The sequence below is a fragment of the Adiantum capillus-veneris genome, chromosome 9 (genome assembly GCF_014529385.1).
Source record: "Adiantum capillus-veneris isolate H3 chromosome 9, ASM1452938v2, whole genome shotgun sequence".
Lineage (NCBI taxonomy): Eukaryota > Viridiplantae > Streptophyta > Polypodiopsida > Polypodiales > Pteridaceae > Adiantum > Adiantum capillus-veneris.
The window spans coordinates 3,683,132-3,704,679 of NC_140939.1; the positions used below are offsets into that span (position 1 = coordinate 3,683,132).

A 21,548-nucleotide genomic window follows, 5' to 3' on the forward strand; every position below is an offset into this window, starting at 1 on the left:
ATTTGGCATGTATGTGGATAAAGTTGATTACTACATTCAGAGGGACGGTGATAGAGGAGCATAGTTGGTAGGAACATGGATCCCACTATTGTTATACGCTCATGATATTGTGTTGATTTTTGACTCCTTCGAGGGGACGTAGTGTCATTTAGATACTTTGTACACATTTGCCCACGATAGTGAATTATCTGTTAACCTCGGGAAAACCAAGATTATGTTGTTTAACACCACACAACAGTGGGTCGGGAGGTCAGCACCCACATACGGCCAAGACACGGTGGAATATACAGATGCATACACCTATCTTGGGGTAGTCTTCAATGGACCGATGTTTTCATTGTGGAGAGCAGCAGAAACTAGATTGACAAGAGCTTATGCAGCCTTGGTTTTCGCGGGTTTAGTTTCAGGAACCTCGAACAAAGCTGTGGCTTTTTGAGGCTCCTAGTGCCTTCAGCTATGCTATATGTGGTTCAAATTTGGGGACCCTCAGCGGACCACCATGGCAGATCTGGTAGCACTGATGGATGGAGATGTATGGAGAGGCCTATAGTCTCTATTAATCTCTCGGCTTTTTCAGGCTAAGGCGTCAGTACCACATGAGATTATTCGAGCCAAGCTAGCTGCCCCCCGCTCTCGTGGTCGAGGCCCTTACGAGATCAGTATCCTTCACGCATAATTTATGGGACCTTCCCAGAGATAGATATGCTCGGCTAGCCCTTGAGTCATCAGCTGACAATCTAGGGCCTGATGTTTTCTTTAAAAGTTGTTTTCCTTTCATCCTATTGCCGTTAGTCAGTTCTTCTCCGGTTCAAACTACAGGGTATGCAGCCACATTTGGATGCACTACACAGTTTTGCAGAGGATAATGGATTGTGTGTGAACCTTGGTAAAACCAAGGTTATGGTGTTTAACACCACACCACAGTGGATCAGGAGATCAGCACCTACTTTCACATATGGTCAGAAGATTGTGGAGTATAGATCTAAGAGCGCGCTCTAGGAAGAACTTGTGATCTCGCGAGAGCTCGCTGCTGCTGTTGCGCTACCCACTCGCCATCGCAACCTCCCCCTGCCCCTCCCCCCCCTGCCCTCGCGCGCCACCGCTGGCCATTCCCCCCCTGCCCTCGCCGCCCACACCTGCTGCGAGTATGCCAGCGCGCTGCCCAGCCTGCCCGCAGCCCTATGCCTGCCCTGCCCACCTGCTCGCCAGCTTTCCCCCACTCCCGCCTGCCGCCCCGTTTTCTGCCTCAGCCCCCCAGCCCCGCCTCCCAATCCTTCCTCACGACGGCCAGCCTGCTCGTCGGGCCTCGCCAGTACCAGTGACGGGTTCGGTCCTGCAAAAGCTTCGTTTTTCGACTTCGTTTCTCCGCCCCTCCCCTACAGCAGCAGACACAAATGGAGGCTCCAGCTTCGCCACAGAGGGACTCTGATGAAGCCCCCTCGCCCGACCCCGCTGAGCCCACCATTCGATTTGCTCTCTCGCCTACAGAGCAAGCGAGCCTTGCCGCAGAGGTAGAGAGATTGCAGGCGACTTCGGTCATCTGCAAGGTTCTCGGCACTCGACCTAGCAGAGGAGGGCTGCGAGACCTTCTCCAGGCCCGCCTTCTCTCAGAGGTGGGCAAGATCTTGGATGTCCAGATTCTCGGACGGGAGTACTACCAGATTGAGTTCGAGACTTCCGAGATGGCTTCCAAGGTCATTGCTATGAGTCCACTGGCCATCCGAGCATCACGCGCCCACTTTCGACAGTGGCGACATGGTTTTGACCCGACTTCGGATGTGCTGGTAGAGGAGGCAGACATCCCCATCTCAGTCTGCTTTCCGGGTTTACGGAGGGAGTACCTTCCACTTCTCTCCAGGATTGGCTCCGCCATCGGGACAGTCCTGGAGACACCTCGTACGGCAGCATCAGTAGCTGCCAAGGCGGCTGGCATCCCTTCAGTTCGAGTTTTGGTCAGAGATACCCACACGCTCCCGAAGGTCATCCTTTTGCCTCGGGTGAGTGGGGGTTGGTTTCGACAGAGTGTGGAGTACTCGGGTCTCCCGAACCAGTGCTTCATTTGCAGACAGATGGGCCACCTAGCGAAGGCCTGTCCACGGAGGAGACCACGACCCGCACCCCAGCCTCAGCCCCAACCTGCCAAGGCTGGGCCGCAGCCGCAGCCACAGCCAGCGACACAGAGCACAGATTCAGCGCCACCCTCCGAGCCTGGGGCTCCAGCGGAGGAGGGGTGGCAACAGGCCCGTGGCCGTCGACGCCAGGGGCCACAGCGTCAGCCTGGCACTCAGAGTGGCTCGTAGGTGCCTACTCAGCAACAGTAGGTTCCCACGGGGAACCGCTTTGGGCCTCTTGAGCAGGAGGATCCTCCTTCGCCAGCCTCCACCTCCGCTTCACCCTCGCCAGACGCTCCGCCTTCCGATCTCCCCTCCTCCTCCTCATGCCCTCCCCCGCCCTCTGCTACCGCTCACCCCCCACCTCGCCCCCCCCATGTCTCTGCCGCCCAACCCCGCTTCTCCTCTCCCCCGCCCCCCCCCAGCCCCTTCTCCCCCTCCTCCTGCTTCAGTACCTCAGTCGGCTCAGGAGACTGGACCCTCGCCGGCGGCTAGGAGATCTCTTGGCAGCGCCTTTGCAACGAGTCGCCTAGCGAGAGAGGGTCAGCCCTTCATGCGGCCCCCTCTGCAGATTCAGACATCTTCTCTTGCAGCTATCCCGCGTGGTTTGACGAGCATTGACCTCCGACGCCGCTGGGATTTCTTCGATTACGGGTTTACTCGTTTTCTTGGCGACTCCGCAGCAGACCACGAGGCAGCCTGCTTCAGAGTCCACGCTTTGTTCCTCGCCGCTAGGGGGACAGAGGCCTTGGACTCAGCAGTTGGTTTCTCCTTCCCCCTCTGTGGCAGGACTGAGACAGAGTGGTCCCTCGACTCAGTGGTGGGATGGTTGCATACACAGGTTCTCGAGTTCTCTCACCACATGGGAGAACTTGGCGTTACAGATTTGTTGCAGACGTTGTGGCCACTGGCCAAGTTTGCAGTGACACCCCCAGACTCAGCAGGATGTAGACACATTGTGGTGTACTTTTTTGCTGATACGCAGTGTTTGCCTTGCTATGTATTCATTCATGAGGACTCCTGGACAGAGGAGGTTGCTTTACGCACGGCTCACTCTGCTTGGGCTTGGACCAGGCACTCACTGCAGTCTCGTCTATCTCGAGGACGCTCGGATGCGGATTACTCCCCATCCAAGCCTGCTTCGAAGATAGCTCGTCTTGCTGCTGCGGCAGCATCTGTTCTCTCTCGCTCCCCATGAGGATCGTCTCGTGGAACGTGCAGGGACTAGGTGGGCCCCAGTTTCAGCGACAGCGGGGCCGATTGCGTCAGGAGCTTCAGCGTTGCCTTGTGGGAGGAGAGATTGATCTCCTTATGCTTCAGGAGCACCATTTGTCTGAGAGCCGCATTCGGCAATGTGGTCAGATTTTGCGTGGGCGCTATGATACCTTTTGGTCAGCTGCTTTTGGCCCTGGAGGCATCCAGGGTGGGGTATGTATGACTATTGCGGACTCACTTCAGCAGGCCATTGTGGGCAGAGGGATTATTGTACCAGGCAGGGCTCAGTGGATTACTATGCAGGTTCAGGGTAGCCTTGTGGGTTTCCTGAACATCTATGCGCCCAATGTGGCGAGTGCTCGTGCAGAGTTTTGGTCACAGATTGTTGAGTCTTTGCCACAGGTTGACCAGTGGTGTGTAGGAGGAGACTTCAACATGTTGGAGGACCCTTCTGACAGGATCGGAGGCAGCCATGCAGTCGCTACTGACTTTTACCGTGAGCTACTGTCGGCTGAGCCCGAGTCAGAGAGACAGGATGTATGCAGGGAGCAGGTTTGGGCACAGATGCCCTGTCTGGTGACTCAGGAGATGCGGCAGAGGCTTGAGTTACCTCTTCAGCTTGAGGAGCTGCACACGGCTCTTAGGGCCCTCCCTCGTGGTAGCTGTCCAGGTGAGGATGGGCTGACTCCCAGCTTCTTCTTGGAGTACTGGGACCTGCTTGGCCCAGATCTTTGTAGTGCCTTTCAGTACATTCTGCACAAAGGAGTGATGCCGGATAGCATGAGTGAGGGCCTGATTTACCTCATTCCTAAGGAGGGTGGCTCCTTGGATGAGATTCGACAGTGGCGCCCCATCACCATTCTCAACTCAGCCTACAAAATTCTTGCCAAGGCTCTAAGTTTGAGGATTCAGCCACTTTTGGAGAGCCTTATACATGGGACTCAGACAGGTTTTGTCAAGGAACGCAGTATCCTTGACAACATCTTCACTTTTTGGAAGGCTTCTGCCCTTGCACGGCTCCGTGGGGAGGACCTTGTGATTCTTCTTCTCGATTTTGAGAAGGCATACGACAGAGTCGACTGGGACTTTCTAGAGGGCACGCTACGTAGGATGGGCTTCTCAGAGGCTTGGATCAGAGGGGTGTCAGCTTTGTACAGACAGGCTCACAGTCGGGTGCTTTTGGCAGGAGGTAGAGGTGAGCGCTTCATGCTCACACGATCGGTCAGACAGGGTTGTCCTCTTGCCCCCTTTCTCTTTCTGTTCTATGCGGAGGCGATGAGCAGATTTTTGGTGTCACAGCAGGTTGGTTTGAGGGGCTTAGCACTCCCTCTACGGGGAGATGAGCTTCTGGACGCTGAGTTTGCCGACGACTCAGCCTTGTACTTAGAGGGCCAGGAGGCCAATTTACACAGATGTGGGCAGGCTTTGGAGACCTTCTGCTGTGCATCGGGCGCACTGATCAACAGGAGAAAGACAGTGGCTTTCTCGGTTGGTAGTGCTCCTGTGCCAGATTGGATGCCAGGAGAGGGTTTCAGGTGGATTCCTCCAGGGACTGCAGTTCGGTACTTGGGTTGTCAGGTTGGTTTGGATTTGTCCCCCGAGCAGCAGATTGCTCCTCTTCTCCTGTCCATCAGGAGAAAGCTGTTACATTGGAGCTCAGCCCGACTTTCGCTGGCTGGTAGAGTAGTAGTTGCCAACCAGGTGTTGTTGGCGACTATGTGGTACATCACTTCTTGCTGGATCTTCTCGAGTTCTTGCATCAGCCAGGTACAGAGGCTGATCAGGAACTTCCTTTGGTCAGGTCGCGACACTCAGATTGCCCGAGCCAAGGTGGCTTGGTCGGTCATCACACTTCCTTGTTCTCAAGGAGGGCTTGGGATCATTGATCCAGCACAGCAGAGCAGAGCCCTTCTTGGGAAGTTCGTCGTCAGAGGACTTCTTCCAGGCGAGGAGCCCTGGCAGGAGTTCTTGTTGCAGAGGCTTCGTGCCAGGGTGCCTGAGTCAGGAGGCCCTTGGCAACCTTCGACCAGATGGATCTTTACAGAGTTGCGTCGAGTTGGTTTGAGCAGGAGACTGGAGGACCGATTCGCTGTGAATCTGCTTCGTTCTTGGGAGCTATTACGGCATGGCCTAGAGCAGAGACAGCCGACGTGCACGGAGGAGCGCCTACGGCAGCCCCTCGTCTAGAACCCCATGGTTAGCACTCAACGAGGCCACTTGGTTGGGAGTAGGCCTCATGTTTCTTGGGGTCCCATGGCAGCAGGTCCATCGCGCTCTCTAGGTGACTGCCTAGAGTTCACAGTTTTGTCAGAGGAGGTGCAGGTTGTCCAGCTACAGGGCATGAGAGGGGTTCAGAGCATGTGTCAAGACATCTCAGAGTCAGTTCCAGCTGACTCGCTCACGCCTCTCGAGCCAGTGGCACCCCGGTGGATGGGAGCCTTCACACGACTGGAGGTTCTCATTTCAGTCAGGGCTTGCTCAGAGACTATCCCAGCCCTGTTCTTCGAGCTTCAGGGTGGGGGACGACTACAGAGAGTTGCAGTAGAGGCCCCGCAGGTAGCAGAGTGTTGTTTCCAGAGGATCCGAGTTGTGCGCATCTGTGGGAGGACGTGCGTCATAGACCCTGACCCAGCAGCTCTTGAGACAGGACACTGGAGGCTATGGGCTTGGGAGTGTTGTCCACTGGCACGAGTACAGTGGGATCCTGGTGAGTGGCTTTGGAGGGACCCATTCTCTTCTGCAGACCGCCCAGGAGTCCCTTTCTTTCAGTACACTGTTCGGCTTGGACGTCATATACTTGCAGCACAGAGTGAGGCCCGCCCCGCTGCAGCACATCATTGGCAGGAGGAGGGTCTCACAGTTGAGTTCTTGGCAGCTTTTTGGCAGAGGCTGTGGGACTCCAGAGAGCCGAGGCGCGTCACCTTGTTCCAGTGGTTGGTTGCACACAGAGCCACAGCAGTAGGGAGCTGGCTTGTACATAGTGGTCTCTCGGCCGCATGTACAGCCTGTGACCAGTTGGTGGAGAGTCAGCGTCACTGTCTTTGGGACTGTCCCTCGGCCCAGCAGGTGTGGCTACGAGTTCTTCGGCTGATGCCTGCCCTCTCCACGGCTCGACAGTACACTTGGGGGGCAGCGGCTTGGTCCACCCTCACGGGCCCGGCACTTCAGTTTGAGCTATCTTCCACCAGCAGGATGATAGTGATACAGGGGGGTCGACCTACACTCCAGCCTGCTACAGACCTTACTCCACAGGAATGGAGCAGTGAGAGAGCGGAGTGTTGGGAGCTCATCAGCGGCCTAGCTCTCTGGTTCATCTGGCGGGCCCGTTGTTTCCGCATCTTTGAGGCTCGCCTTGTACCACCAGCAGAGACTGTTCGTGACTTTTGGCTAGAGCTGATCCATACTCTCAGAGGACAGCTTGAGGGACTACAGGGCAGCTCCGACCGCATGCGGGAGCGCCGCGAGGCTTTCCTTGACGTCCAGAGTGCTGATGAGGATGGATCTCTACCATATCCTCCCCCCCCTCTCAAATCCTCTACCCGCACTCATACTACCACTATTGGCATTCTCATAGACCAAGCATTGGAGCTAGGGAGATCTAGACAACCGCGATTGAGGCTAGGAGCTACCAATATCGACGGAGACTACAGCAGAGGATTCGAGACATACTTTCTCGACATCCAGAGTGCAGATGAGGATGGATCTCTACCATATCCTCCCCCCCCGCCCCCCTCTCATTGTACTACACATTGTACTGGGCACCTTCTGTATTAGCTGGCACACCCATACAGTCCCAGCTTGTAGTAGTATTTTTTGTTTTAGTTCTTTTTGATTCCAAACATGGTATCAGATTCACTATGTTTTTGTAAAAGCTTGGTCTCATAGTTCATTTTGGCCTTTTGAAGTCGTTAATATATCATTTCAGTTCATTTCTCTCTCTCTCTCTCTCTCTCTCTCTCTCTCTCTCTCTCTCTCTCTCTCTCTCTCTCTCTCTCTCTCTCTCTCTCTCTCTCTCTCTCTCTCTCTCTCTCACGCGCACACAAACACACACACACAAATGAACCCACTGAAATACAGAAGATAATTATGCTAACCTTTTGGATCTCTTCTTTGGTACTTATCAAGGGAGGAGACATCATAATCGTATCTCCTGAGACTCGCACTAGCAAACCTTGTTCCGCACATTGATTTCCAAAATAAGTCCCAGTAGCTGCCAAAAAGAAAAAATGAAATGAAAGATGACACCAGGAAGAATGCTGGTTGTAAGATGAGAAACCAAAAAAGAAAAAAGCTACCAGAACCTATTCGACAAGAATTGAATGTTGCATGATTGATGGGCTTTTTTGCAGCACAATTAGCATCTGTATGTGGCGTTCATGCATGTGCTTGTGTTTGTGCAAAGAAAAAGACTACAGATATACATTGACATCTACTATAGACCATAAAAGAATTGGCCATGTACAAGATTCTATGTGCTCTTTTCGCCCGCACGCGGGGGGGGGGGGGGGGGGGGGGGGGGGGGGGGGGGGGGGGGGGGGGGATCACATTAACATCATGTGGAGGCCAAAACTAACCTATAGGACCGATCAGATTCATCAAGTTTTACAATCCACTTCAGGTATCATGTGAATTTAGACGACTAACTTTCAGTATTCTCATGGCTTGTAAGAGATTATTTTTATAACTAGAATGAAAAATTCTCCATGAAGCTCTAGTGGTAATGCCGAAAGAAGTAGCTGCCAGGTCTCCTCTTTTGGTATGGTAGTCTTGAACCCTCGGATAATAGCATGATGTTCCTTTGTCTAATCACGATGCTACTGTACAAGGATGTTTGGATTCCGTTTTAAAGAGTTTCTTGACGTATTTCCATTAGATTTATGTCACAAAATGACCTAAAGGACAGACTCCGGACAAAACGAGGTCAAAGCCCTGTTTTTGATGAAATATGAAAAGTAGTGCTACCAACTTGCAGAGCCTTGCCACGAGACATGAAAATAACGACCAAGGATTTTATAAGTTGTTCCAACTTATGGATTCCTGTCCCGCAGGGCCTTAAAGGGACACTAGAGAATAAACATAGAGCTTGAAAACCCAAAACACGTGGAGATGCTGACGTGAAAGAGCTGTATGAACATTCCGCAATTTGCACTGGTTGTTGACGTGGCGCCTGTACGGATCCCCGTGATTTGCGTTGGTAGCCATTTGCTTTTAAACTTGAAGCTTTTCATACACACTACTTTTGGAAGGCCCAGGGCCTATAAATAAAGTGTCAAGGCCTCAGTCACAAGCAAATATGCTTGGGAGCGCTGCTGAGACGACAACCCTCGGACATTGTACTTTGTGAAGCAATAATAATAAAGAAATATTGAAAGGGTCGCCAGTCTTTTGGGCCAATCTCTATAGGCATGTGTTGTGGTAGATTCTCAACACGGAGTGTCCAAGTTTGTTACAATGGTATTAGAGCTCAGTCGAATCTTCTTCTACAAAGGATCCGATCCCTTTACTCACAGCACACATGGATGTAGTCGACGAATCTCACTAGGAGAAAACTCTGGCACCCGACCATTCCGGCTCGGGCGAAAATAATGAAGATTCCAACTAACATCGTCCATCTTCTGAAGATTCGGAACAATACGGGCCGTCTCCACCTACTGAGTACGAAAGGACGGAGATGAAGCGGCAACAACAAGTTGACGCTTGTGCCCAACAGATGCTTCAATACTCAAAGAAGAATCCTCAGTATGTGAACTTTTTGACCAAGCACCCGCGAGATGCATTCCAGATGACGCTCCACCATCAGATCACCTCTAAAGTCAACACTGAAGAAGCCGACTACGCCTAGGACTCCTGCTCAGAAGGTGTACTCAGAGCATGAGTTCTAGGAAGTTGTAGAACGGCAAGTCAATAGACTCATGAAGACCAAGAAGTCGCCAGGAAAGTAGAGTCGGAGCAGCACACTATCCAAGCTACTTGGGTCGGAGATCTACTTTTGAAAACGCCAAGAAGGCAAAGAAACGAGTGAGATTCAAGGATGTTTGCAGTTCGTCCTAATCTTCTTTTGATAGCTCTGACAGTTCTTCGACCTCCGACTTTAGTGACGAAGGAAGAAAGAGCAAGAAGAAGGCAAAGAAGAGTCAATCCCATAGAAGGTCTCGGAAGTATTTTTGAAAGTTCAAACGAGGATTCCTCTTCCTCGGACAGTTCAGAGTCTGATGAGTCGATGCTTACAGAGAGGAAGCACTTTTACAGACCCAACTAGTATGATTTTCTCGATGACAGGAAGAAGAAACCCAAAGATTTTAAGGAGGGCAGCAAGCAATAAAGTTTGATACTTTTTTTGGTTTTAAGGATACCCACAAGGCCCTCGCTTTTATTCAACAATTTGATATTGCGTACTCCGGAGGACGCTATTCAGAGCATTCCAAAGTTCGGAGGGGGGCATCCTACCTCAAGGGGAACCCACAGACTTGGTGGTCTACCATGCTTCTATGGAGGGAGGCACCAACAACGTGGCTGTAGTTCAAAAGAGTGTTTACTTCCTCATGGCTCACTCAAAAATACGAGCGTGACGTGAATACAGCTTGGAGTCATCTGAGGATGACCAAAGAAGACACTCTAAATACCTATTGTCAGAGATTTTGGGACACTTTCTTACCGGCCTCTTCTTTCAAGAAAATTACGTTCAAGCAGCATATAGAGCGATTTTGTTGTGGTCTACCTAAAGAGATACGGGATTATTGTCCATGCAACAACTGATGGGACGCGCAAAGCAAGGGTTTGCAATGCTTGTGGCACTCTTACGTACCCTACAGATAGATTGGTCATAGTTCAGACAAAACAAGATACGAACAACAATAACAAAAGAAAGGCAAACCAACAGAAGAAGAGACCTTCAAGCGCTCGACTGTCGACAGAGCAACGAGCCGAATGCTTCAACGAGGGTAAATGTTACAGTTGTGGGGAACACGGGCATGTGTTAGCCAGGTGCCCTAACAAGGCACCAAAAGAGCAGCCAGAGGACAAGCCAAAGAGTTCTAGAGCAACCGAGGAGCGAGCAAAGAAAGGAAAGACAAAAGTTGGATTGGTAGCAGATTTCGTGGGGACCGACCCTAAGTCAATGGATGAAAGTATGGAGCTCTGCAGAGCGTGGGGCAAAGTACAAGATCAAGAAGCCTTGATCTTCTTCGACGAAGGAGCCAAGGCTAACTTCATTTCGACTGATTTGGCAGATCAACTTCGAATTAAGCTAGATGAAATGGGACCACCGGCTGAGGGAGTTCTAGCGGCACTCGGACTGAATGTTGTTATTACACCTGTCATAGGCAAACTTCGTTTGCATTGTCAGGGGTATTTAGGGCACAAGAACTTCTATATTATGCCTTGGGAGGGGTGTGATATCCTTTTGGAATTCCCTTGGTTCCACAAGAACAATGTGCTGATCGACTACAGGGCGAGAAAAGCAACTTTGAAGAGTGAAAAGGGTAGAGAGATAGCACTTGATGTAAAATTGAAGGGCGAGTCAGTCCCACGTGTATCGGCTTCTGCCATTTCCAGATTAAGGAAATCCAATATGTTTGTTTACTCAATCTTCTTAAATGAGATAGATGACAAGAAAATGTCAAATTTGTCCGACCTTGGGAAGGAACGACACAAATGCTTGCAAGCTTAGGCTGATTGCTTCTCCAAAGGCTTACCAGGAGAGTTACCTCCTCAACGTCCTAAAGATCACACTATTGATTTGATTCCGGGAAATACACAACGTAACCTGTAACAGACATGGACACTCCAAGTCAAGAATCTACCGCCACAGCACAAATAACCACTTCAAAACAGTTCACAATTGATTCGACACTAGCCCGGCGGAGTTCCGTGCCTAGAGATATTGGCCCCAAGACCGGCGCCCCTTTCGGTATTTCTTTATGTATTAATCTGTGTTCAAAGTACAAAAGTGCGGGCAAGCGATCACACTCAAACTCTGCGTCCAGATGCTCTGAGTTGTGAGAGGCAAGTCCACTTAGTTAAAGATCACATGAGTTGCTAAAAGCAGAGCCCCAAAAGCTGAAAATCAAAAGCTTTGAAAAATAAAGCAAAAGACGCTTTTTCTCTCTCTGAACCCTTGCGTAAAATAAAGCAAAAGGCTCTCTCTCTCTTCTTGCGTAGGAAAAAGCAATGCCCAAAAGCTGAACGCTGCTTTTCCTGCTGCCGCAATCGGCGCCGGAAATCACGGGATTCCGTACGACAGTGCCACGTGTCAGTCCCGCCAAAGATCACGCAGCCACGTCAGCATTTGTCTACCGGGGTGTGTATGTGGATGTGTCCTCTGCTGCCCAAGCATGACACGTCACCAATTTGTGACATACCCCCCTTTTGAAAGCATTGTAATCGCCCTCGATTACGCCTACAAAACAGACAGAAGCCATAAACTGCCTTAGCAGACATTGATTGTTAGTACCGACGCACCAGGAACACACATCTAGCACATGTACCAATGGACAGTCATATCACAAGACCTCACAGGACATCACATGACATTCAACATTCATTCGGATCTTAGACCATGATTTATCGGCAATGCAGTTAGCAATCGCATCTAGATCCACTCAGGACCTCATAGATGCCCGATTGACTAACCCCTATTGCAACCATGTCTATTCGAGATCATTCAGACCAAAATGCTGCAGTCATTTCGTCTATCAGTTCATGCACTTAATAAGAAGTCAAGAACAAATCACTTTCATATTCAAGAATTCCATTTCATAAAGTCATACAGCAGAATACTGTCAGCTCTCAGTATTCTTGAAGCTCAAAGAGACATCAGTGACTCTAGTATTCAAAAATTCGAGGCATCTGTTGACAAAGGAGTGGAGTAACTCCCCTCTTGTGCAACCCACTGCACCAGATCTCCGGCCAAGCTGAATTCTAGGTTCCTTTTGGAATAGACTATGCTAAATCAAAAGCTTCAAGATAAAGTTTCACAATCTGAGGAGTACCTACTAGGTCCTCCTCCTCTATCCACTTCGCATCCAATGCACGATAGTTCTTGAATTTAGCCAAGAACCGCCTTCTTACTTTACCCTTATTCTTTGTGTCCTTATGTGCCAAAATCTGTTCAGGAACAAGGATCTTCTCGTTTTCTTCCACTTCGGGTTGCTCATCAGGCTCCCCATCTTCAGGCACATCACCTTTAAAAGGTTTCAAGAGACTCACATGAAATGCATTGTGAATCCTCCAAGTGTCAGACAGTTTCAGTCGAAAGGAGGCATCATTGATCTTTTCGGAGATCTGGAAAGGTCCGTAGTATCGCGTACTAAGCTTTGGAAAAAGCCTCTCCTTTCCCTTCTTCTTTCTCAGGCATGCCTTCTCAAAGCGTAAGAGCACCCAATCATCCTCCTTCAATTTCAAATCGCGACAATGGCGATCCGCTGCCTTTCTCCGTCTTTCCTGAGATTTCTGCAAAGCCTCGCGGGCCTTGGCAAAAGCCGTGTCTAAGTCGCGCGTATACTCATTGGCTTCAAAAATCTTATCTTTTGTGCTTACGAAGGGTGGAACCTTCACAACACCTTCAACAATCTCAAATGGCGCCTTCCTCGTCGAAGAGTGTATCGTGTTGTTGTAGGCAAGTTCCACCAAAGGTAGATACTTTTCCCATTGAGTCTTCTGATCCAAGATATAAGACTTCAATAAATCTAAAACCACTTGATTGACAATCTCAAATTGCTCGTCAGTCTGCGGGTGGAAAGATGACGAGAACTGCAACCGCATGCCAATGTTCTCCCAAATTGCCTTCCAAAACAAACTCGTAAATCTGGGGTCCCTGTCGGAGACAATCGTCTCAGGCATGCCATGTACTCTGAAAATCTAGGCCACAAACAGTCTCGCAAAGTGATCCGGCTTGACTGTTTTCTTCACTGGAATGAAATGAGCATGCTTGCTAAATCTGTCAATAATAGTCCAAATACCATCATGACCACTCTGTGTTCTCGGTAGATCAAAAATGAAATCCATTGCAATACTTTCCCAGGGGCGGGTAGGTATGGGCAAAGGCTCTAACAATCCCTGTGCTTTATGCCTGTCAAACTTGACCTTCTGGCATACCAAGCAACTGCGCACAAACTCGTCCACATCCTCTACCCCTTTCAGGGTGGTAGCAATGCCGCAGTGACCCGTAAAAGGCGGACAGTGGCATTCAATCATAACCTTTTCCCTCAACGGCTGTGTAACGCACAACATGGTTTTCCTCATCAAGTAGCCATCACGGATACGGGATGGGCTATCTCCCCATCCCGTATCCGTGTGAAAACGTCTGCAAAATCCAGACCTATGGCATATTGGTCGACCATATCCTCGAAGCTCCTATGATGTATCGCGGAAATAGCCAGAACCAACGGCTTCCGAGACAAAGCATTTGCCATCAAATTCTTGTCCCTGAACATGGACAATCTGGAAGTGAAACTGTGACAAGATGTTCGCCCGCCGCATCTGCTTTTCTGATAGCTTCTTCTGTGACAAGAAGTAGCGTAAACTATGATGGTTTGTAAAGACGGTAAAATCCGCTCCGAGTAGATAGTGCCGCCACTCAGTAAGAGCATGGATAACCGCCAAAAGCTCTTTCTCATAAATCTGTGCTGTCAATTCCGGCCTTGAGAACAATCGGCTCTCGTAAGCAATGACATGACCTTCTTGCATTAAGACCGCACCCAGACTACAACCACAAGCATCACAATATACTTCAAATCACTTCTGCAAGTCCCGCAAAGTCAAAATTGGTCCCATAGTCAATGTCTCTTTCAATGTCTGAAAGGCAGTCACCTCTGTGGGTCCCACAAGAAAGGGACTCCCTTCTGTGTCAAGATATGCAAAGGAAAAGCAAACTCTGCAAACTTTCGAATGAACCGCCTGTAGTACGAACACAATCCCAAGAAGCTTCTAACTTCATGGATATTCTTCAAATCGGGCCAATCATGGATAGTCTCTATCTTGGCCGGATCCATCTGCACTCCTGCTACTACTGACATTGTGTGTCCCAAAAAGTGTATCTCGGGTACGAAAAATTCACTTTTCTTCGCATTAATCACTAACTTGTGATCTCGTAACGCCTGAAAGACCTGAACCAGATGATCTCTATGTTCTGCCTCATTTTTGGAGAAAACAATGATATCGTCAAAGAAAGTGCCAACAAATAGCCTGTTCTCTCGAAAAATATTGTCCATCATCCGGTTAAATGTCCCATGAGCATTGGTTAGGCCAAAAGGCATCACCAAAAACTCAAATAACCCAAAAGTCGCCCGAAAGGCCGTCTTATAGACGTCTCCCGGCATGATTCGGATCTGATGATATCCACTCTTCAAATCAATTCTGCTAAAGCACGAGGATCCCTGTAATCTGTCGAGTATATCATCGATCGGAAATCTGTTCTTGATAGTGATTTTGTTGAGAGCTCTATAATCGATGCACATTCTCCAAGGTCTGTCTTTCTTCAATACCAACAACACTTGAGAGCAATACGGTGAAGTACTAGGCTGGACAACACCCTTTTCCAAAAGGTCTTTCACTTGGTTCGTAATCTCTTCGTTCTGGGCTTGGCTCACACGGTAAGGTGGCCGGTTCGGTGATGTGCTTCCAGGTATCACATCAATGGTATGATCTTCAGGACGAGCATGTGGTGACTCGCCTGGCAAGCCTTCTGAGAAGCAATCGGCATGAGAGTGGAGAAAATCTTGGCGTTTTTTATCAAGTTCAGACATATTTGTCCTATCCTCATCACTCAACTCTTTCAAAAAGATAGAGTAAACAAACAGATTAGATTTCATTAACTTTGAAATGGCCGAAGCCGATACAATAGGGACAGCTCTCGCCCTTAAGTTTAATGTCAAGTACAATGGTTCTGCCCTTCTCTGTTGTCAATGTCGCTTTCCTCGCCCGATAGTCGACCATGGCGTTGTTCTTGTGGTACCAAGGAATTCCCAAGAGAACATCACAACCTTCCAAAGGCATTATGTAAGAGTCCTCATGCCCCAAATACCCCTAACAATGCAACCGAAGTTTGCCAATGACAGGTGTAATGGCTACGTCCCTGCCGGGTGCCGCTAGAACTGCCTCCGCAAGTAATCCCATCCGTTCGGGAGTGATTTCGAGCCGCGCCGCCAATTCCGGTGAAATGAAGTTGGCCTTGGCTCCTCCACCAAAGAAGATCAGGGCTTCTTGGTCTTTCACTTTGCCCCAAGCTCGACAAAGTTCTGTACTCTCGTCCAACTTGCTCGGATTGGTACCCACTCAATCTGGAACCAGTCCTGTTTTCATCTTGCCTTTTCTTCCACGCTCCTCAGCTGCTCTCGAACTCTCAGGCCTTTCGTCGTCCTTGTCATTCTGTTCTTTCTATGCTTTTTTAGGGCACTTCACGGAGATACGTCCAGTTTCCCCGCATCCAAAGCACTTCCCTTCCCTGATGTAGCGAGCTCTCTCCTAAGGAGTGAGCTTGGGTCGTGCATCTTTCTGGGTTGCTCTTTCTCTTTCTACTTTCATTTGTCGAAGTTTGTTCGGTTCTTTGTGTCATGATCTCATCGGTGGGGTAGGTCAAACTACCTGACTGGATGGCAAAACCCCGTTTCGCATGACTCATCAACTCCTAAAGGAAGCTTACTTTTGTTCCAAGCAGTGATCTGGGGTCTCTATAGGAAGACCCAAGGTAAACCGCTCAATCTGCCCCTTGAAGGAGATATTCTTAAATGAAGAGGCGGGTAGAAAAGAGCTCCAGAATCTCTCACAATAAGCGTCCACTGTATCCTTCGTGGTCATCCGAAGATGGTTCCAAGCAGTTCGTATATTGCATTCATACTCTCGAGTCAGCCAAGAAGAAATAAAAAGCCTCTTGAATTTCAGCCATTTAACTGGCGCAATCTTGTTTAATAGAAGCGTGGACCAGCAAGTTCAAGCATATTCCTTAAAGTAAGAGTCAGCTCTCCGAATCTTAGAGTGCTCTGAGTAACGCCCTCCAGAGAACGCGATGTCAAACTGCTATATAAAAGACAAAGCCTTCGAAGAATCTCTATAACCAGAAAAAGTGTCAAATTTTATTGACTGTGCACCTTCCTTAAACTCTCAGACTTTCTTGCTTTTGTCCTCCAGAAAGTCATACTAAAGTCATACTGGTTGGCTTTACTTCATTAAGTAGCCATCCCGAATGGAATTTGACTGAATACATCTGAAAAATCTGAATCGCGGAAATAGTCAAGACTAACGGCTTCCGGGACAAAGCATCTGCCACTAAGTTCTTTTGTCCCCTACACACGGACAATTTGGAAGTGAAACTGTGACAAAATGTTAGCCCACCGCATCTACTTTTCCAAAAGCTGCTTCTGTGACAAGAAGTAGCGTAAATTCTGATGATCAGTGAAGATTGTAAAATCCGCTCCGAGTAGGTAATGTGGCCACTGAGTAAGAGCATGGATAACCACCAAAAGCTCTTTCTCATAAATATGTGATGTCAAGTCCCGCCTTGAAAACAATCGGCTCTCATAGGCAATGACATGGCCTTCTTGCATTAAGACCGCACCCACATTACGACCACAAGCATCACAATATACTTCGAATGACTATTGCAAATCCGGCAAAGTCAAAACTGGTCTCGTAGTCAATTTCTCTTTCAAAGTCTGAAAGGCAATCGCTGTCACAAAGTGATGACGTGGCTACGGACAGCAGAAACCCTAATATCTCTAGGCACGAAACTCCACCGGGCCAGTGCAAATCTATTGTGATCTGTAAATTGTTTTGAAGTGGTTATTTGGTGCTGTCGCGATTGATTCTTGACTTGGAGTGTCCAAGTCTGTTGCAGTGGTATGAGAGCACGGCCGATTTCTCTTCTATGGGAAATCCGATCCCCAATTTTTTTTCCGCGGCACATATGGCTTCACGCAAGGATCAGTCGACTCCCTCTGCATCTGGAGATGCGGGCTGGGATCACAAAGAAGATTCAGGCAGAGAGTATGGCCCGCCTCGGCCTACTCAGGCGGAGAGACAAGAGATGGAGCGTCGTCAATTAATCGGCGATGCAACGAAGATGATGCTCAGTTTTGCGAAGGATCCGAAATTGGCAAAATCTATGAGTGAGACTTTTTTTCCGGAAGTGCATAAATAGTGGCAGAAAACCACTACACCACCACTAAAACCCGCTCTCAAGAAACTTTCTGATCACAAACAGTATTCAGAGAAGGAATTACAAGAGGTGGCTGATGCACGGATTACTCAGCTTTTTGACGCGCAAAAGAAAGCCAAAAAGCACGGCAAAAAGAAGAAGAAAAGCACTGACTTCCCGGGATATTTGGGTCGTCAATCGACATTTGACAAGGCAAAGAAACAGAAGAAGCGTATTCGATTTGAAGGAGTACCCAGTTCTTCTTCTTCTTCTTCTTCTTCTGTTAGTTCTTCTAGCTCCTCGGATTCGAGCGAAGAAGACCGAAAAGGTAAAAAGCGAAGCAAGAAGCAACGCTTCGGAAAGGGCAAGAGAAAGGCAAAGAAGGCTAAATCTCGCCCAGAGACTGACAGTTCTACTGAGGACTCGTTTACAGACAACTCAGATTCTGATGATGGAAACTTTTATGTGAACAAGAAGAACTTCTACAAAGCTCGAAGATAAAAGCAAGAAAGTCCGAGAGTTTAAGGAAGGTGGCCACTCGCTCAAGTTGATACTTTTTCAGGATACTCAGATGCTTCGAAGGCTTTGTCTTTTATACAACAGTTTAACATCGCTTTCGCGGGAGGACGCTATTCAGAGCACTCCAAGATTCGGAGAGTTGCCTCTTACTTTAAGGGGAATGCTCATACTTGGTGGTCCACGCTTCTTTTAAACAAGACTGCGGCAGTTAAATGGCCGAAATTTAAGAAGCTTTTTGTTTCTTCTTGGTTGACGCAAGAATATGAACGAGATATACGAGCTACTTGGAACCATCTTCGGATGACCAAGAAAGATACAATCAATGCTTACTGTGAAAGATGCTGGAGCTCTTTTCTACCCGCCTCTTCATTCAAGAAGATCTCATTCAGAGAACAGATTGAGCGGTTAACCTTAGGTGTACCTACAGAGATCCGAGATCACTGCTTGGAACAGAAGTCAGCTTCTATTCAGGAGTTGATGAGTCATGCGAAGCGGGGCTTTGCTATTCACTCTGGCAGTCTGACCTACCCCAGAGATGAGGCCATGACACAACGAGCCGAACAGACTTCTGGGAATGAAAGTAGAAAGAAAAAGAGCAACCCAGAGAAAAAGGATGCACGACCCAAGCTTACTCCTGAGGAGAGAGCTCGCTTCATCAAAGAGGTGAAGTGCTTTGGATGCGGGGAACAGGGACATATCTCCGCGAAGTGCCCTAAAAAGGCACAGAAAGGACAGAATGATAAAGACGACGACAGGCCTGAGAGTTCGAGAGCAGCTGAGGAACGTGGCAGAAAAGGTAGATAGAAAAGCAGAACTGGTATCACATGGCGTGGGACCTGCACCGAATCTAATGAATGAAAGTACAAACTTTGCAGCTTTTGGGGCAAAGTGAAGGATCAGAAAGCTCTTTTGAAGGAGCCAAGGCCAACTTCTTTTCACTTGGAATTGGCGGCTCGATTTGGAATTACGCCCGACAGACTGACGCCACAGGCGGAGATAGTTCGACAGGCACCCGGATGGAATGTTGCCATTACACCGAGCATTGGCAAACTTCGTTTGCCATGGCAGGGGTGTTCAGGGCACGCGAGTGACGTTCTACTCAGGATCCCTTGGTACCACAAGAACTACGCCGTGGTTGACTATCGGGCCCAGAAAGCGACTTTGATAAATGAAGGGCTTAGAGATTGTACTTGATGAACTTCAGTTTCTTACTCATTCTTTTGGGAGAGAACTGAACGATGGATAAAGGTTGAATATGTTTTGACCTGATCAAAAGAACGCCAAGATTTTTCTCCACACTCATGCCGATTGCTTTTCAGAGGGCCTGAAGATCAAACCATTGATCTGATACCTGGAAGCTTGCCACCTTACTGTGTGAGCCGAGTACAGAATGAAAAGATTATGAACCCAGTGAAAGACCTCTTGGAAAAGGGTCTTGTCCAGCATAGTACTTCACCGTATTGCTCTCCACTGTTGTTGGATTTGAAGAAAGACGGATCTTGGAGAATGTGTATCAATTACAGCGCTCTCAACGAAATCACCATCAAGAACAGATTTCCGATTCCTAGGATCGATGATATACTCAACAAGTTACAGGGATCCTCGTGCTTTAGCAGGATTGACTTGAAGAGTGGATATCATCAGATCCGAATCACGCCAAGAGAAGTTTACAAGACAGCCTTTCGGACGACTTTTGGGTTATTTGAGTTTTTGGTGATTCCTCTTGGCTTAACCAATGCTCTTGCGACATTTAACCGGATGATGGGCAGGATTTTTAGACAGTACAGGCTATTGGTTGGCACTTTCTTTGATGATATCATTGTTTTCTCCAAGAATAAGGCAGAACACAGAGATCATCTGCTTCAGAGATACACTTTTTTTGGGATACTTTGTCTCAGCAGCAGGAGTGCAAGTGGATTCGGCCAAGATAGAGACTATACGTGATTGGCCTGATTTGAAGAATGTCCATGAAGTTGGAAGCTTCTTGGGACTGTGTTCGTACTACAGGCGGTTCATACGAAAGTTTGCAGAGGTTGCTTCCCCTTTGCATATCTTGATACAGAAAGGAGTCCCTTTCTCGTGGGGATCCACAGAGGTGACTGCCTTTTAGACATTGAAAGAGAAATTGACTACAGGACCAAATTTGACTTTGACGGACTTGCATAAGTCATTTGAAGTATTTTGTGATGCTTATGGTTGTAGTCTGTGTGCGGTCTTGATGCAAGAAGGCCATGTCATTGCTTACGAGAGTCGATTGTTCTCTAGGCCGGAGATGACAGCACAGATTTATGAGAAAGAGCTTTTGATGGTTATCCATGCTCTTACTCAGTGGCGGCATTACCTACTCGGAGCAGATTTTACTGTCTTTACAGACCATCAGAGTTTGCGCTACTTCTTGTCACAGAAGCAACTTTCGGAAAAGCAGATGCGGTGGGCGAACATCTTGTCACAGTTTCCTACTAGATTGTCCATGTGCAGGGACAGAAGACTGTGGTGGCAGATGCTTTGTCTCGGAAGCCGTTGGTTTTGGCTATTTCCGCGATACATCATAGGAGCTTCGAGGATATGGTCGATCAGTATGCCACAAATACAGATTTTGCAGATATTTTCACACAGATACGGGATGGGGAGACAGTAGCTGGATACTCCCTTCGGGAAGGCTACTTGATGAGAAAGACTATGTTGTGCGTTACACAACCGTTGCGGGAAAAGGTTATGATTGAATGCCACTGTCCACTTTTTACGAGTCACCGCGCCATTGCTACCACCATGAAGGGGGTAGAGAGATACTTCTTTGGGTCGAGACTCACAAAGGATGTGGAAGAGTTTGTGCGCAGTTGCTTAGTATGCCAGAAGGTCAATTTTGACAGGCATAAGGCACAGGGATTGTTAAAGCCTTTACCCATACCCACCCGCCCCTAGAAAAGTATTGAAATGGATTTCATTTTTGATCTCCCGAGAACATAGAATGATCACGATGATTTTCCGATTACATGGCACGTCTGAGACGATTGTCTCCGACAGAGACCCCAGATTTATGAGTTTGTTTTGGAAGGAAATTTGGGAGAACATTGGCACGCAGTTGCAGTTCTCGTCATCGTTCCACTTGTAGACTGACGGGCAATTTGAGATTGCCAATTCAGTGATTTTAGATTTATTGAAGTCTTGTATCTCGGATCAGAAGACTCAATGGGAAAAGAACTTACCTTTGGTGGAATTTGCCTACAATAACACGATACACTCTTCGACGGGGAAGACGTCATGTGAGATTGTTGAAAGTGCTGCGAAGGTTCCATCCTTCCTGAGCACGAAAGATTAGATATTTGAAGCGGATGAATATTCGCGAGATTTGGATACGGCTTTTGCCAAGGTTCGCAAGACTTTGTAGGAGTCTCAAGAACGAGAGAAAAAGGCAACGGATCGCTATCGTCGGGACTTGAAATTGAAGGAGGATGATTGGGTGCTCTTACGTTTTGAGAAGGCACGCCTACGAAAGAAAAAGGGAAAGGAGAGGCTTTTTCCAAAGCTTAGTATGCAATACTACGGACCTTTCCAGATCACTGACAAGATAA

At 48.4% G+C, this 21,548-nt stretch overlaps 1 protein-coding gene across 3 annotated transcripts in view; it reads right to left on the bottom strand.

The window, feature by feature from the left end:
- Window positions 1-21,548, bottom strand: part of POP2 (Pyridoxal phosphate (PLP)-dependent transferases superfamily protein) — a 155,999-nt gene that overhangs the window by 52,024 nt on the left and 82,427 nt on the right. For all 3 annotated transcript variants that reach the window (XR_015189080.1, XM_086519398.1, XM_086519399.1), the window contains one exon: window positions 7,421-7,536. Coding sequence is in view for 2 of the 3 variants with exons in the window: in XM_086519398.1 (XP_086375524.1) it covers window positions 7,421-7,536 (116 nt within the window). In the remaining variant the exon portion in view is untranslated. The remainder of the gene's footprint in view (window positions 1-7,420; window positions 7,537-21,548) is intronic.